This window comes from Rattus norvegicus, chromosome X (assembly GCF_036323735.1).
Source record: "Rattus norvegicus strain BN/NHsdMcwi chromosome X, GRCr8, whole genome shotgun sequence".
Lineage (NCBI taxonomy): Eukaryota > Metazoa > Chordata > Mammalia > Rodentia > Muridae > Rattus > Rattus norvegicus.
In genome coordinates, this window is record NC_086039.1 from 140,228,110 (window position 1) to 140,246,694 (window position 18,585).

General features: G+C 40.9%; 1 protein-coding gene across 17 annotated transcripts in view; it reads right to left on the reverse strand.

Annotated features, from left to right (window-relative positions):
* Arhgef6 (Rac/Cdc42 guanine nucleotide exchange factor 6) overlaps window positions 1-18,585 on the reverse strand; it is a 120,079-nt gene that overhangs the window by 45,376 nt on the left and 56,118 nt on the right. For 13 of the 17 annotated variants that reach the window (XM_039099908.2, XM_008773653.4, XM_008773652.4 and 10 more), the window contains 3 exons: window positions 16,343-16,413; window positions 4,504-4,598; window positions 101-196 (listed from right to left, as the gene is read on the reverse strand). In XM_039099908.2, coding sequence (XP_038955836.1) covers window positions 101-196; window positions 4,504-4,598; window positions 16,343-16,413 — 262 coding nt within the window. Of the gene's footprint in view, window positions 1-100; window positions 197-4,503; window positions 4,599-6,474; window positions 6,629-16,342; window positions 16,414-18,585 lie in introns of those variants that run through there. The other 4 variants (XM_063280158.1, XM_063280157.1, XM_063280156.1 and 1 more) reach the window with 1 other exon arrangement.

The following is an 18,585-nucleotide window of genomic DNA, read 5'->3' on the forward strand; positions in this document are numbered from 1 at the left end:
ATAACAAATTCAAAGCCAGTCTGGTCTACGTGATATACTGTCTCAAAAATCATTTAATCTTTAACTGTAGAGGAAACAGCAAAGCCATTGCCTTACTTACTTTGAGCATTCTTCCAGGGCTTGGCAGAGTGTCTGTTGAAATGTGCATACTTCTTCAAAGTTTCCCAATAAGCATGTAAACTCCACAGTACTCAGGCTGATTAAAAAAAAAGACATAATGTTCCAGTTAATAGAATGGAAATTTGTGACAGTTAGAGCCCAGTTAGCTGATAGCTTGCTGATAGCTGGAAAGTATAAGGGAAGTCAAAGTACTTTCTGCCACTTTGGCCGCTAACAAGTCTACTGTCTCTGGTCCCCCTTATTTAGCTTCCTTTCTTGGTTCATCTTTTCTAAAGTAAGAGCAATGATCCTCAAGAACACTGGTGGAAATCAGGGGCATGTTGGTATTCTGTTAAGTCACAAGGAAAATAAAACATGCTTAATATAAAAGTATAAAAATGGACTAAAAATACATCATGATTTGGAAGAAGTTAAACACCTCCTGTGGTTTATCTCCTTTATAGAAAATGGGAACGTGATCAAAATATTTATGTTCAACCTGTACAGAAGGGAAAGTTTAGCAAAAATCAGCTTTCTCTGAAATGAAAATGTTTTAAATGACAAGTGAAAACATTCTTTATAAAAGAGAATAGAGGGGAGAAAAGAGAACTGAATTTTCTTATTACTATTTGTGGGGTGGAATGGAGTCAAACCGAGGCAAACTGAATGAGTTCATGCAGCGCCTCTACATGAGGGATATTTCCGTTCATTTTTCCCTTAGCAAACAGTAAGTGACACTAGGAACAGGAGCCAACCTCCTAAGGTGTAGAGCACTCATGCCAACACTTTCCAAGTAGGAGCTTCAGTGACTCTGTGACCTGAGTGCCACAGCTGTCTACATTTTACAGCTGACAAAACAGGCATGCAGAGGGTAGTCTGCAAATCACCTAACACGAGAACATAAGCAAAGACTGGGCATCCCAAGTGTTCTAAGCCTAGAGAGCAGACTCTTTTTTTTTTTTCTGGAGCTGGGGACCGAACCCAGGGCCTTGCGCTTGCTAGGCAAGCACTCTACCACTGAGCTAAATCCCCAACCCTGAGAGCAGACTCTTAAGTACTCTGGGGAAGAAATTTGTCTGAAGAGTCACTTAAGAGGTAGCTATGCTGCATATTCTCGCTCCTCGGAGTATAACAGCCAGGAGGAGGCTAGCAAGAGGACACGGATGTTAGAGCTGCTCTTTCACAGGGCCCAAGTTCAGTCGCCATCACCCACAATGGAGCTGCTTACAACTACCTGTAATTCCAGCTCCAGGGACCTGACACCCTCTCCTGGCCCTCCTGCTGCACCTGTGCCCACATGGCCTGCATCACGTAGACAAAGATACATATACGTAATTAAAAATAAAATAGTCTTCTTAAGAAATGAGTGAGGGTGAGGGCAGGTCAGCCCCAAACACTTAGGAGGAACTCTAAATGGGTTCAGGGGACATGGAGGCATTGGAAAGGGGAGAAAGGGTGAAAACCTAGTATTGATGTTAGAGACCCTCACAAATATAAAATAATTATATATTATTAGTAATTGTCCTAAAACAGGTATGGTAAGTCACACCAGTAATCCCAGCACTGAAAGTCAGATTTAAGAGGGTCAAGGATCTCAGCTCGAAGCTAGCCCTAAGCTACACAAGACACACTGTCTCAAAACAAATTTTAAAAGCATGTACATATAGTTAATTCCTAGGGGAATATTTGCAAAGGAGTTCTGCTGACTGGTCCAAGAGAGACGATCCCAGTAAACATTCCCAGTAACCCTTAGAACATGAAATGCTCCCAGTCCCTCTGCTGTTCTGCCCTCTTGAACTGTAAACTGGAAACCCCCACCTCTTGTTGTCTGAGGGGACTCTGGCAGCCAGCCAGTTCTCTGGGTACTGCTTGGTCACAGCCACAGCAATCAGGGTCCCTGAACTTTTTGCAGTCTGCCTGGGGACATTTCTAGCTTCCTAGCCATCAGACAGTAAACAGTCCAGCTTGCTCAAATCGCTGTGAGGTGAGAGGGTTGTCAGAATTGGAGGAAACACACTGACTCTGGTATGAGTATCAGCATGAGGATGAGGGTAGGTCTGATTTCACTCTCACAGCTCCTAGCCCTCTTTCAGGATTGTAAGTCAGCCACATCCTCATTTGGAATCTGACCATCTCCCCTCAAGGATGAGCCCCTCAGTGGCCTACTCTTTTGTATGTTACAGCCAGAAAACAGAAGGTACATTTCAAATAGTGAGTGGCGGGTGGGAGACATGGGAGAGCCAGTCTGGTCACTTGTTGGCTGTGTGACAAGCAAAGTGATGAGTCTGTCCAGACTTAAGTCTCTTATCTACTCAATGGAGACAGCCAAGTCTCCCAGGAAACTAGAAAGGGCGACGTGCTGTACTCCTGTATCATTCTGAGAACTGTGATTAACATAACACTTCACATTTCACATAATAAAACCAAATGCAGGAATCTAAAACCCTTCCGTGTGAAGAATGCTTCCCACACTGCCATGAGAGCAGATGAACCAAGATTCCGCATGACGTTTTGCCTAACCAACATAATTTGTGGAGAGGAAAAAGGGAGAAAAGCAGTTAACCATATTATCCTCCCTCGTTTAAGCCTAAAGTCTGTAGTTTAAACAAACTCCCCCAAAAGTCAGCTTTTCCTGAGGTAAGAGGGGAGGATTTTGTCTTCCACTATGTGAGTTAAAGTTTCAATTTCACTTACAGACCATGATTATTAGCAAAATTTAATCAATTAAAGTAACAAGTAAGGATGGTCATTTTTTGTTAAATATGCTATCCCTAAAGCATAAAAAAAATCAATGGTCATTACTTTTAAAATGTTTTAATCAAAACATTATTTCATCATTTGTTCTTTCCCTGTCCTCCCTTCAGCTTGCCCTCCCACTCCCTCTCAAATTGATGGTCTCTTTTTCTTGGATTATTAAGTGTTAACATGTTTTGTTTTGTTTTTCATGAAAACCCAGTCTTCAGCTCATCCTTTAGAAAATCATTGCAGGTTTAGTCCATGCTGTACATTTTGCTTTCAGAAATGCTTTTCCATCTCATTATCATTCACATTTGCCTGAATGAAATGCTGCCTTGAATTGCTCTTCTAAACCTTTGCAAACTGCCACACTCTTTCCACTTTGGGAGCATGGGAAAGAGGTCTGGCCTGGCAGGCAAAGGTCAGAGCGAGCATGAGAATTTCCAGTGTGTGCTTTCTGAATAAAAGCACTGAGGACTCCTTTCTTTATGGCACAACGAGACCCATCCTTTTAAAATGCACAGGAATGTGGAAGCTAAATAGGAGATCCCATACACCTGCACATGGATGTACATAGCAGGGCTAGTGAAAGGACCCTTTGTGTAATATTACAGCCCTGCTCACAACAACTAAGCAGTGGGACCCACCCAGGTGTCCAACCCTAAAAGGAATGTGCAGGGGAAATTTACTATCTATATCCAAGAATATTTGTTTAGCTATAAAGAAGAATGAAGATATGTCATTTGTAAGAAATAGATATGATTGGAAAAATAATATTAAACTAAGCCACCCTCAGGAAGGCAGATATTAGTGTTCCCTCCGACTTGTTTCATATAGATACAAAAAAATCGTGTGTGTGTGTGTGTGTGTGTGTGTGTGTGTGTGTGTGTGTGAGAGAGAGAGAGAGAATGTGTGTGTATGTGTATGTGTATGTGTGTGTATGTATATGTATTGAAAATAGATGAAAAACCATGTAGAAGTAACAAGGATAAGAAAGGAAAGATTAAAGGGGTGGGAAAACATGCTTAATACATAAAGTATGTATTTGTATGAAAAAATTTTAACTAAAAATATTTTAAGTAAATAGTACAGAAATAGAGAGCAGCAGAGTGGTTAGATTAAGCCTGGGAAGATAAAGAGGGTGCTAGGCTGGAGAAAAGGACAGTTAAGGGGTACAGGGGTACAGCTGGATGTGAAATATAACATCTAAATGTTCTACAGCACAGTAGGGATTTTAAGGATGCCAAAAGGTTATTGTATATTTCAAAATATCTTATGGATATGACATTCACCCTGATCTGATCATTGCACATTGTAGAGGTGCATTAAAATATCATACTCCATTCTATGAGCATGTATAATTTTTGGTGCCAAATGTTGAAGATGTTTTTAATATTGCATAGAAAAGAAGCAAGAGAAAAACATCCAATATACAAATTGTCACAGGCAGAATCTCAGATTAGCTATTTCTTCTTCAGAAAACAAGCCAAGCTCTCCAAAAGCAACATCTTGCATAATTGCTGTTGTCCTGACCATATTCTTGGCAACCTGTGATCTGTGGAAATTATTTTAAAAGACAAAATCAATTATTCAGTGATATAGGACCAATGCCTCCAAGTGCTGACAGATCCTCTCGCTTTATTTCACTAAGGGTTTAAAACATCTTACTTGTTATTAGACTGCAAAGGTCTTAGGTAAGTAACAAGAAGAGACTGAAGTTCTTTGGCATATTCTTTTTCAGTGTCCAAGATGTTCTGTAACACCTGTGGAGAAACAAGAATTAAGCTCTCATAGCCATCAAACAAGTTCAAGGTCAAACAGCTTTAAATCTTTAAGTCAAATTCCTAGAAAAAGGTGTCCCAATTTACTTAGGCTGGTGCTAGGTATAAGAAACAAACACAAATGTACTTTATTTCACACTAGAAAAATATTTTAATAACTATCAGCTAGTTATATCACAGCACTCATATGAACATAATTATCGTGACTTTCCTTCTACTGGAAAAGCCTTGCCATGTACATGATATCGGCCACATGGATGCTTTAAATAATTTTATCATAAAACGTATCAAGGAAAGGGCAGGTTGACTAATAAAGTTCTCAATATACTCTTTTTTTCAATAATAAAATTATAAAATAGAGATTCAAGACTAGGAGAATTCAAGAATAATTATAACACAAAAGGCCAAGGATTTTGTTTGTGTATTACTTCAGATAAGACAAATTCTTACCATATAGTACATTCTTAAGCAGTGTTAAAACTGGTCCTTCAATAAAAACCAAAGTTTTTTCATATGAACACTTCAAATTTGAAAAGGAGATAGTATTGTAAGGAATGTAATGAAGAGAACAATTTAATAAGTATCTGTTATCAATAACACAAAATTCTTTTTTGTTCTTTAAGACAAATTCTCACCTTAGTCCATTATGGTCTAGAATTCATTATGTAGCCCAAACAGGCCTCAAACTCACCATAATCCACATGCCTCAGACTCTATAGTGCTGAAATTACATTATCGGTGTAAGCCACCACAACTAGCTAATAATAAAGTATATAGGTTCAACAAGTGTATGACTCCACAAGTTGTCCTTCCCAACCCCTTATAAGGCCTTGTCCCATTTCTCAGCCTGTTCTGAAAGCAGTAATAACTTTCATTTTGAGCAATTATATATGACCAAGTTAATATTTTGCTATATATTTTTCACATCTTCTAATTCATTGAACATGTCTTCCCTATGCTAACATATATGCTGTTTACAGGTAAGAGCTTCCTTTATATCTGAAGATAGAGACATTAAGTAGGAACCTACAAGACAGAGCAAAACATATATGGCTAGGAGAAGCACATCAGTCAACCAAAATGGCAGAAAAACACAGCTGATACTGTGTGTCTGTGGCTTCTATATTAGATGGGTTCTATAGTGCTTCAATTCCACAGGATTCAGCTAATTTCAGATTGAAAATATTTTTAAATGTCACCTGAATTGAATAAATATGGCCTTTTTCCCCTGTCATTATTCCTTAACTAATGTAGTATATATAGCTTAAACCTCCAATCCCAGCTACCCTTAGGGATGCAAGAGGACCGCAAGTTTAAAGCCACCAGCACAAATTAGTCAGATCCAGTCGCAAGATAAACAGTGTGTGGGTGTGCGTGGGGGGAGTTGAAGATGTAGTACAGAAGTAGAGCACTTGCCCTAGCTTGTGTGTGACCTTAGGTTCAGTCTCCAGAATCACATGTAATTCTTAATATTGTACCAATTGTTCATATGGTACTCACACACAGGCAGACAGCCTAGAGATTATCTGAACTCCAGAGAGAGGGTGTGAAAAGGCCATGTGCAAATGCTAGACCATTGTATATAAGAGATTTGGTGGGACTGGAGAGGTGGCTCAGCGGTAAAGAGCACCAGCTGCTTTTCCAGAGGTCCTGAGTTCAATTTCCAGCAACCACATGGTGGTGGCTCACAACCATCAGTAATGAGATCTGACGCCCTCTTCTGGCGTGCAGGTGTCCATGCAGATAAACTCACACATAAAGTACATGAATAAATCTTTTAAAAAAGAGACTTGAATATCTGTATCCTAGGAGCCCCTAGAGCCAATCTTTGTGGAAACCAAAGAGCGACAGTACTCACAAGACAAAGCATGATGGTGATGGAGTGGCTGAAGTAAGGAGGGGCCAAAGGAGTCACTGGCTTTCTGGTGAATAACTGACCCAGAGGATGGTGGTCCTAACTGTGCTAGTGGCCAACAGGCTGCTTCAGTTTTAAGGCCATACACAACCTACCTCATCTCAGATTGTGACATTTCAGGGACCATTATGAAGCAGCAGTGAGATGCTGCACAGGTAGATACTGGCACTTGGGTCAACTTAAGAGGTTAAATGCATCTCTCCCGATAATAATATCTATTGGCCTTTCAGAACAGAAGTCATTGTTGGGAGAGGAATGCCCTGTGTCTTGTGGGAAGTTTAGTAGCATCCCTGACATCTAGCCATTAGAGTCTACAGTTATAACTCTCAAAAAAAGTGTGCTCAGAAGGGTAATGTTACCTTAGTTGTGAATCAGTGATGTAGAAGGCCACAGGGTGGTTGCCAAAGCTAAGGGTTTGCTAAGCATAAAGGCACACACTTATCCCAATACCAAGTGAGGGAGCTGGGGCAGAAAGATTGTCTGAGGCCAGTTTAACGGCCTTATAACGGGGGTGAGGGAGGATTGGGAGAGACAGAGACAGACAGATGGAAACAGAGAGTCTGCGAACAGGGAAGGGTTAAATTATAGGCCCCACTGAGCCCCACTCTTTTCTATTTTCAGTTCCCATATTGTTCAGAAACTATTCTTTACAAATGTAAATTCAGAGGCCTGAAAGTACTGATGGTCTCTGAAATTAGTCCAATGGTAAAAGAGAAATGTTACTTCCTCCAAAAAAAAAAAAATCCAGTTATTCTGAAGGCCACTGGAAACTGCTTTGAGACGAATGAAAAGCAAACATAGCACACAAAAGCTGGGTTTGGAGAACAGTTGGTAGCAGGCTTTCCTAGTATGCATAAGGTCCTGAGTGGATCCCCAGCACCACATACACTGGGTATGGTGGTTCACAATTATAATCCCAGTATTCCCGGGAAGTGGAGGCAGAAGGATCAGGAGTTTAAGGTCATCCTCATCTACAGAGGAAGTTCAAGGCCCACCTGGGACAGGCCACCTTCTCTTTAATAAAGCAAAAACTTATTTGTTTCAATTAAAGTGGTGCTTCAAGTAAGTAATTATAGATGGAAATGCCAATATTAAGGAAAAAAAATAAATTTTAAAACAGACATGCTTACTGGAAGCACTAATTGGACTCAGTGGGTTAAAAAATAAAGGAGGACATGGAATTCTGAGGGAGACACAGAGGCAGTGAATATAGTCAAACTTTGTGCATGCGTGAAGGAAATTCATCCAAGAATAAATAAATACTTTCAAAGGAGAGATGATTTTTAATTTTCCTTCTAGGATTCAAGGGGCAGGAAAGTCATTGTTTCCTTCTAACATAGATTACATGGGCAAGTAAAAACGTAAGCTAGGATCTGTGAGCAATGGGACTATAGATAATATCTATCGCAAAGAGTGGGGAGACGAGCAGGTGCTGAGAACGACAACTCCTTAGCACAGGGATGTAGAGCGGAGACTATTCCACCGCTCGTATGTCAATGAGGAACGTGAAAGAGCGAACAGGTATTGCTGGTACTCCAGTTACTTCTTTCCCCACCTCGTACCCATTCTTGTATCTCAGTTCGTGGCATGGCATCTCCAACATTTGCAGTGGAACTTTTCTTCATGGTTAATGCTCTTAGGAAACAGCCTCAGAGACACACACTGAGATCTGTCTCCTAGGTGATTCTAAATCTAGTCATGCTAATGGTTCTGCTGATTATCCATCACATTTTGTCTCCAGAAGATGATGATGATGAAGAGGAGGCAGAGGAGGAGGAGAGGACAGAAGAGATGACTCAGTGGGTTAGAGCACTTACGCACCAGCATGAGAATTTGATCAGATGCCAACACCCACATAAAAAGTCAGGCATGGCTACTTGGTAGTATCAACACTGTGTGGGGGTGGAGACAGGAGCTTGGCTGGCCAGCAGCCTAGTGCCAGGTTCACTAAGAAATCTTGGCTCAAAGGAATATATGACAGTGATAGAACAGAACACATGACATCTTTTTCTGATCTCTGTAAATTCTCTGTACACATGCACACACACACATATGCACACACATAACAGGGGCACACATGCACATGTATGCAACAGATATATTAAGAAGACAAATGTGATCATATAAAATACTCAGTTAAAACTACAAAAAGAAGAACAAAATAGAAAAAATAGAACAAAGAACCAGTGAGATGGCTCAGCCCGTTAAGGTACTGCCAAGCCTTATGACCTGAGCTAGATCCTGGGACCCACAAGGTAGAAAAATGGACCAACTCCTGCAAGTTGTCCGCTGACCTCCACCTGTGCACTGTGCTGCATGTGTACACAATAAGTAAATAAGTGGGTAGATAAAATATAATAAAAACCTAATTCGGGGTGTTGAAAGGACAGTTTCCTCAATAAATGCTGTTAAAACAATTAGATAAACACATTGCAGAAGAATGAAGACAAACCCTTATGTTCAGGTGGTGCCCCTCCAGCCGAGCCAGATGCCCAAAGAGAGAAGGCCAAGGAAGAAGGTGGCCCCAGCCTCTGCCATCGTCAAGAAACCAGAGGCCAAAAAGGTGGCCAATCCTTTGAGAAAAGGCCCAAAGAACTTCAGCATTGTGCAGGACATCCAGTCCAAAAGAGATCTCACGCGCTTCGTCAAATGGCCCCGCTACATCAGGCTGCAGCGGCAAAGAGCCATCCTCCATAAGCGGCTCAAAGTACCTCCTGCCATCAACCAGTTCACCCAGGCCCTGGACAGGCAAACAGCGACTCAGCTGCTCAAGCTTGCCCACAAGTACAGGCCAGAGACAAAGCACGAGAAGAAGCAAAGGCCGCTGGCCCGCGCTGAGAAGAAAGCTGCTGGCAAAGGGGATGTCCCTTATTTAAGAGACCACCTGTCCTCTGAGCAGGGGTCAATACAGTCACCACCTTGGTGGAGAACAAGAAGGCTCAGCTGGTGGTGATTGCCCATGATGTAGACCCCATTAAGCTGGTGGTTTCCCGCCTGCCCTGTGTTGAAATATAGGGGTGCCCTACTGCATCATCAAGGGAAAGGCCAGGCTGGGGCGCCTGGTCCACAGGAAGACGTGCACCACTGCTGCCTTCACACAGGTTAACTCGGAAAGACAAGGGCGCTCTGGCTAAGCTGGTGGAAGCTATTAGGACCAATCATAATGACAGATATGACGAGATCCGCCGCCACTGGGGAGGCAATGTCCTGGGTCCTAAGCCTGTGTGGCTTGCATTGCCAAGCTGGAAAAGCCAAAGGCTAAAGAACTTGCCACTAAACTGGGTTAAATATACGCTAAATTTTCTGTACATAAATATAATTACAAAATTAAAAAGAAGATAAGGTTATGGTAAGGCAGAGTATCAGGCATGGTAGCACCACACACCATTAATCCCAGTGCCCAGGAAACAGAGCTCTGTGAGTTTTGTGAACTGAGTTCCAGACCAACTACATAGTGAGACCCTGACTTAATTAATTAATTAATTAATTGGAGCCAAAGAGTAAGGCCCCCAACACTTTTTGTCTCCACATGTATATCTACATGCACAAACATACACACATGAACATATACATACACACAAAAAATGAACAGAATAAAGAGACAGCCTACAAAATGAGAGAAATATCTTTTCAAACTATTATCTACTAAGGGGTTCATATCCAAAATATATAAGGAAGTCAAAGAATTCAAAGGCAAAAGAATACCCCATACTTTTAAATGAGCAATAAAACCCCACAAAAATCTGAATATACACTTTTCAAAATAAAACAAGTGACTGGCATGTATATAATAATGCTCAATACCACCTATCACGAAACACATATTAAACGGTTTTCACTTCATCCCTGTTAGGTTGATAATCATTGAAAATACAAAATATTAGTCTGGGGATGTGGCTCACTGGTAGGGCACATTTGCCTGACATGCTTGGAGCTCTGTGTTTGAGGCCCAGCCCCATAAAATGATAAAACGATTAATGTAGAAAAGGGGAACCTTTGCACACTGCTAAATGAATACAGTCATTTTGTAAAAATATATGTTCAATAAAAAATGTTAAAAATCAAGTCGGGTGTGGTGATGTAATCCCAGGGTCTGGTAATCCCAGAATTTGGGGAGTGGTTATTGGCAAGAAGATCCAGGGTTCTGGACCAAATTCAGGTTATGTGAGACTTTCTCTCAAAACACAGGAAAAACAAATGGAAAAACAACAACAAAACCCAGCAATATGGCTCAGCAGGGAAAGGTGCTTGCCACATGACTTAGAACCCATGGAAAGATGGAAGGAGAAAACTGACTCCAACTTCCACAAGGTTGTCCTCCTATCTCCTCGCACAAACCATGCCATACATGCTTCTGTCCAATACACACACACAGAGGCACACACACACACACACACACATACACACATAGACACATACACACAGACACACACACAGAGGCACACACACACATATACATAGACACACACACAGAAACAGACACACACACAGACACACACACATAGACACACACACAGACACACACACACAAAGACACACACACAGAGAGACACACACACAGACACACACACACACAAAGACACACACAGAGACACACACACAGAGACACACACACAGAGACACACAGAGGCACACACACACATAGACACATACACACACACAGACACACACACAGACACACACACAGACACACACAGAGGCACACACACACATAGACACATATACACACATACACACACACAGACACACACAGAGGCACACACACACATAGACACACACACATAGACACATACACACACAGAGGCACAGAGACACATACACACACACACACACACACACACACACACACACACACACACACAAAGCAAAGTTTTCTCATCACATTACTTCCTCCCAAACCCCAAGAGACTCGCCATACAAGACCCAGAGCTGCCCTTGCTGTGGCCTCAGCTTCAGCGCTGATCTTTGGGAATGCTGGGGATTCTTTCCTAAATTCACTCAGACTTTCCTTGCTTTTTTCAAACTCCAAAGAGCAGCTGATGAATGGAGCTCTCGCCCCACCCCCATGCCCCACTCCTTTCAGGGCACAGGGCATCTAATATGAAAGGATAAGGAGAGAAGCAGACAGAGGAGTCTATGTGTTCCTTAACAGAAGGCCTCAGTGGTGAGTCAGAAGGCAAGGAGCTTGGCAGACTAAAGAACTTCATAGCAGTACAAATTGATCGGGATGAAATCTCTTCAAATTTACTAAGATAGGCTGTGTCCAGACACTGCCTGAGCCTCCGTGGTTCTGTCTTCATAAGGCCAAGTGAGGATCCATTTGCTGAACTAACCTTTCCCTGACTTCAGAATAGAACAGATGGCATGACCCCACAGGAAAAAAAAAAAAGAGATGACAATCTTTTGTATCTCTACTCTGGGCTATTATTTTCCCCTAAAATAAATTTCCTGCACTTCTTGGAAAGGCTTTGGAGTGAATACAGCTTTAGAACTAAGTTTTCTAAGGGGAAGGAGCCACATAAGTAGAAGGAAATTGTGAGCTATGGTAGTGCACAAAGGTAATTTCTGTATTCAGGAGCTTGAAGTGAGAGGGTCACAAGTTCAAAGCCAGCCTAGACTATATGGTGGATTTTAGGCCAGCTTAAGACACAGCAAGACATTGTCTCAAAAAATGAAAAATAATAAAATAAGAGGCTCAAATATATAAACAATGTCTGAAAATAGAGGTATTCTCTGTAAAGGAAGACTACAGGAGCCTCAGAAAACCTTAAATCTAAGCAAGACTCCATTGTAGGAGTCCGAGGTAATTCTGCTGCCTGTAAAAATGACAGCAAGTTGGAAATACTCTTTGAAAGCAAAAGGGACAGTATATTTCTATATTAATGTCATATTTGACTTCATGCCAGTAAAACTGCTTGCCTACCTTCAGGGTACTGACTGATTTCCCACCCCCACAAGTTACTGGCTTTCAAAACACCAACCTCATTCACAATACCACAGACTTACTAGCTCCATCCAGCCCCATCACTTCTTCACCTCAAGCCCTCCAATGGAAGAGGTTAATAGAGGAGTAAGACAGAAGAACAAGGGTAAAAATTAATGAAGAATATGGAGAAGAGATTCAATGGAGATGTGTGTAAAGTCTATACCATGGGTTAGGAAAGGTGGTGAGGCTGGGTATGGCAGTGTTCCTCTTTAATTCCAGCACTGGAGATAGGTAAAGTTCTATGAGTCTGGGGCTAGCCTAGTCTACATAGTGAGCTCCAAGCCAGCCAAAGGTACAGTGTGACCCTGCCTCAACAGGGAGTGATGGGGAGGGAATAGTAAGGATCACTAAGATAGCTCAGCAGGTAAAGCCCATGCTATAAAGCCAGACAACCTGAATTCTATTCCCAGAACCCATGTACAAGATCAAGCCAGATAAAACCTATCAGCATAGATTTAGGAAGGGGACATGACGCCCCACCCCCTAGCTGAATAGCTATTAGCAGTTGAGAACTATTGGGAGAAGTAGAGTCCTTTTCTTTCTGGAATATAAGCCCTGAGAGGTTACCCATGCTCCAGTAGATCATCCTTCAATCATGGGAATACAAGCAGCAGTAAATAAAGTCAGTGGGTTTATAAAAAGACCACATGAAAGTTATAAGGGAGACATACTGGGGCAGACGGGGAGGAACTGGAGAGAAGGAAGGAAAGGAAGATTTGATTAGAACATATATGCATGCTTGAAATTCTCAAACAAAATGGTAGGAGAGAACTGAATCTACAAATTTGTCCTCTGACCCCCACATCTGTGTGTGTGTGCGCATGTACACACACACACACACACACACACACACACACACACACACACACTGATTAAGCTCTCAAAGGGCAGAGAAAATTCAAAGTGGGAATAAGTGATTAGAAGAGACAAGTGAGCAAAAATGAAGAGCTGTCATAGGTCTTTCGGTTTCCCACGTAATGGCCATAGTCTTAGAGGTGTTTGTTAGTGTGTGCCAGTTCTGTAAGCCATGCCATTTACATACTAAGAGTATTAATCTTCACTGTTGGCTTGAATTTATGTGTCACCTTAGAGTCACCCCTAGGGCTGTCTGTGAGGATCTTTCCAGAGAGGTTTCACTGACCTCAGGCAAGATCCACCCTGAATATGGAATTTATCATTCCAGGAGGTGGAGACATTTTTACCTGTCTCCTCATGTACACATAAAGTTATGGGCGATGGACAGATGTTTGTGAGACAAAACAACCCGGGTGTGGTGCTGTAGGATTTGGAAGGCAGGGGCAGGTGGATCTTTAGTTAGAGGCCAGCCCGACTGATCTATATATCAAGTTCTAGGCCTATATAATGAGACACTGTCTCAAATATAAAAATGAAATGAAAAGCCATCACTCACTCTTTTATGCACATGGCTATCTCTCCTTTCTCCCTTTCCTCCAACCTTTCTTCCTCACCTCCTCTCTCCTTCCCCTGCTTCTCTGAAAAACTTGATTAATACACAGTACCAAAGTAAAGGGAGTTTGTATTAGCAAGGACTCACTGAATGGAAGACCTTAAGGAAAGCTCTAATGAGAGACAAATACTTCGGAGTGCGTACATGACGGAGAACAATGAAGAATACTTACATCTTATTTTGAAGTTAGAAACATATAGGCACATACACACACATACCATTAGCTACATATATGTAAATATATACATGTATATATTTTATGCACATATATATTTCTCAAGAAATGTTAGGTGTTCGTTGTGATCATTTCAAATTAGTGAAACTAAAGGTGGCATTTATTCTTTTTTATACTTTTTTCTAATTGTTTCGTTGTTATTTTATGAGTTATTTTAATAGTGTAAAAATCAGACATTATGACTAGTAAAGGATATCTAATAATTGTATTAACAGTGCTTTGATAGGAGATTTGACATAAGGTTAGATGGGAACATCTCTCATGTAGAATAACTTGATTTCTGTCCTCTGAATGGGATAGTATTTTTCAGTTGTCTCAGATATCCACAGATAAGAAGGATACTCAGATCACTTGGGACATACTCTGAATTCATTGTCACATATTTTTCCTAAACCTTTAGCTCCAAAGTACTGTGGATTAAAAAATACCCAAGCAACAATAACTGCCCCCCATATATATATATATATATATATATATATATATATATATATATATATATATATCTCACTATATCTGTACTCAATAATAAAACAATAATAAGCCAGAGACAGTGACACTTTCCTGTAATCCCATCACTTGGGAAGCAGATGCTAGAAGACTGTACATTCAAGGACAATCTGAGTTATGTGCTGAATTCCAGGCTAGCTTGGCCAACAAAGTGAGACTGTCTTAAAAATAGATGATAGATAGATAGATAGATAGATAGATAGATAGATAGATAGATAGATAGATAGATAAGCAAGCTGGGCTTATACTGCTCATACTGACTTAAGCTAGAAAGAATATATATGCTTTCCAGTAGAGGTTGGGTCATACAAACTGCAGTCCATCCAGTGTTTGTGTATAATATCTGCATCTGAGAATCACAAGGGTTTGCTCTCTTGTATGTGCCACACAATACTACACCACTGAGCTACCTCAACCCCTACTCTCAACATTTTAAAGTGTCGCAATCAGAAAATAGTTATATGCACAGCAGAGTGCCAAATGCTGCAGGTCCACTGGGAGACATTATGGCACACTTTCAACTGTCATTCGACTCAGTCCTTAAAAATGAAATCAGTAGAGGATCATTTGGAAGAATGATTTGATGAGGACTGAAGGAAAATTGAAGGTTAACTCTGATGAATCATGCCTTTTCATCTAGAAACTAGAGGAGACACGTTGACAAACAATTCTCTGATCACTGCCCATGGCACCTCTGAAGCTCCTCCTTGATTCTTCATAGCACTTACTGTTTATGTCACCAGAATGGAACAAATTCACTGGATAGTGAAATGTAATTTTCGAAGCCAAATTACACTAACATACCTGCATAGAGGTGATTAAAACCTCTTTTCCATGCACAAAATAAAATGAGTATGTAGTAAAAATGCATACTGAACACTGGGTAGATTCAGAAGCTGTGTTGTAGTAGAGGTTTGGGGAGATCGTGAGGCTACCAGAAAAGGTAATTTAGCGGTAATGATGACTTGACCTTTTCATTAGTGACTGGGCCAAGTCTGGAAAGGAGACAAGAAGGAAAGCAGAGAGTAGATTAAGGAGAATGATGCAATTTCTTTTTTCAAACGGGAGCTTATTTTGAGCATTACACATACCCTATTTATAGCTAATATAGTTTGACATAGCTGTGTTTAAGCCAGAGCCATTTCACTCGTCCCTCTCTGTCAAAAGGAAGTCTTCCTTTCACGCTCTCCTCAAAAATAGAATTGAGACAATTCCAGCAGGTGTTACGGGTTGATTGACTCTCAAGTAAAATCACAGAACACAATTCCTTAAAACTCATTACATCTTAGAAACCTGGGGCCTTGCCTTCTTTTAAATATACAGTTAGGTGATGTCACTGAATTTCAGCATGATGCCTACATATTAATCATCTTCTCTTTCACCACTGTCCGTAGGCCTTGTTCTGAAGCACTAGTCAGTACTGTGGATGGAAAACCTCTAGATATCTGTCAGACTCACACATGTACATGAACACCACTGTCATGCAAAGAGCCTTGGAACCTCACAAAGCAACTTTTCCCCATCTTCCCTTTGTGTCACCTCCAAATTAGCAGTGGTTTGACAAGTGAAACATCTCCACAGAGAGTTAAAACATTTTCGCCCTCTGAACACTCACCACAGTGTAGTAATTCTTGGTAAGTGGAGCAGTGTCAAATCCTTTGACAGCCTTAGGGGACAGAGGTCTCTCTGTAAAAAAGACATGTAGATAATGTTAATATCATGCAATTGATAACAGAGGACAACTGACATACTATGAAGAGCTGAAGTAGGAAGAAAAGGGAAATGAATGTGGAAATAGCATTTAACTGCAGGTCAAAGTTCAATCGTCTTGTTCAGACCCCTCAAGTTCCAAGGGAGGACCAGTGCAGAGAGTTAATCCATAGCTCAGCAATGGCAGAGCCAGGGCAAGAGTGCCGCTCACAGCTTCGATTTATTTATAGAACTCAGGGTGTCCACTTCCTTTATTCATAACAGGTGAGTGGAACCAAAGCAACCCGGAGCATATTTGTAACTTGCAAATTAACACACAAACAGGAAAGAACATAATCCCAACCATGCCTTTCTTGGGGATGCCTACTGTGCCAACAATAAAATAATAAAAATCTCCAAGTCACTAAAAACTTCTGCAAGATTCTCCTCTGTTTTCTGTATCATTTTAATATTATTACATTATATTAGAAAATGCTGCCTTCAGTTTACAAAGTTAATCTTAGCTATTAAACCGTAAACACGGGATATGCTAGGACATTCTTCCATTTAAAACTTAACACAAGACACTCATATTTCTCTTTATGAGATAAGGCTTTGCCTTGTAACCCAAACTACCCTTGAGCTCCTGATCCTCCTGCTTCGGCCTCCCAAGTGCCAGGATCAGAGGTGCGCACCACCACTCCTGGCTCTAAATGTTTAGCAGCAGCAGGGCGTAGTATCTTTCCAGCCACTGCTGTCTCTTTTTCTTCATTTTGCTTTATAGCTCATTATCTTCCTATTTTGTACACTGCTTTAAACTCTTTCTGAATCATGGTGGACTTCATGTGACCAAGTAAGAGTATGTCATCACACATTAACACTTCTTTTATAAATAATATTTTTCAAGTTATGAATCTTTTATAGGCCAACTCTAAAAAATAAAAATATAGAAACATAAATAAATCCTAATTATTTTGTCTTTTATTCTTTTCATGTATATTTAAGCATGCACCCCCCACAAATACACACATCTTTTTCTATAGTCTTGTAATTCTATTACAATATTTTATGAATATTTCCCACACATTAAAATTAGTTTTAATTCTAATTATGTTAAATTATTCCTAATATTTACTTGGGACTAAGTACCATTAAAGACATTTTGTTTATCCTTACAACACCCTGAAAAGTGAAGACCATCTTACTTTATAGAGGAGGGAAAACACTAAACCAGAGATGTGATGTCCTTTGCCTAAGGTCATGCAGATAGGAAATGGCAGAATCAAGACCAAAGTTAAGGCATGGCTTGATAAAGAGGCTCTGCTCCTAGTCTGAGACAGAGCTACTAAAGGGCTTGGTGAAGAGTACTGGGCAGAAGCTGATGCAGGACGGTGGTTATATCTGGGATGGCCACAGAAGGACTTGGTCTGACTTCAGAGGCCTATAGATAAGAAAGCAAAGCAATTTCTAGGTAGGGAAAACAGAGAAACAAACCATAATGCAGTATTCCAACGGCAGTGTTCAAAGGGGCTGTACGCCTGTAAAAGTAAATGTCAGTTGGGCCGTGTTCTAAGGCCTAAAACCAGCAAAGAAAGCCAGCTTTGTTATTCTGGTAACAAATATTGTCCAGTTTCTAAAATCTATGCTACACAATTCATCCTGGTCCACTAGTGGCTTATTAAAACTTTATAGAGGACTAGAGATATGGCTCAGTGGTTAAGAACATTCTCTGCTACTCCCAAGGACCCTAGTTTGATTCCAAGCACCTATGTCAGGTGGCTCTCAGAACTGCCTATAGCTGCATTTCAAGGAGGTCCTGATGCCTCTGACCTCTGCAGGCACCAGCACTTGCTCACACAAATGCACATTCACGTATGCATGTACATGATGAAAAGTTTGAAAGAAAAAGGCTTTATGGGAAGAAAACTGAGTGGTGTAAAGCAACTGCACCTGTTCCTTGAGATTGTAAACCACAGTGAGGACCTGAAGCCAGGCATTGTAGTGATGTCCCCAGGTTCTTGCTTAGACAGATTTAACATTCAGACTGCATTTGGAAGGAAAGAGGAGAGTCGGAGCTGTAAATTAGGCCCTCTTGGGAGGAAAGGAGAAGGGAAAAGTAGGAAAGAGAAGACTAGAGAAGAGAAGGAAGGGAGAAGAGGAAGAAGAGGG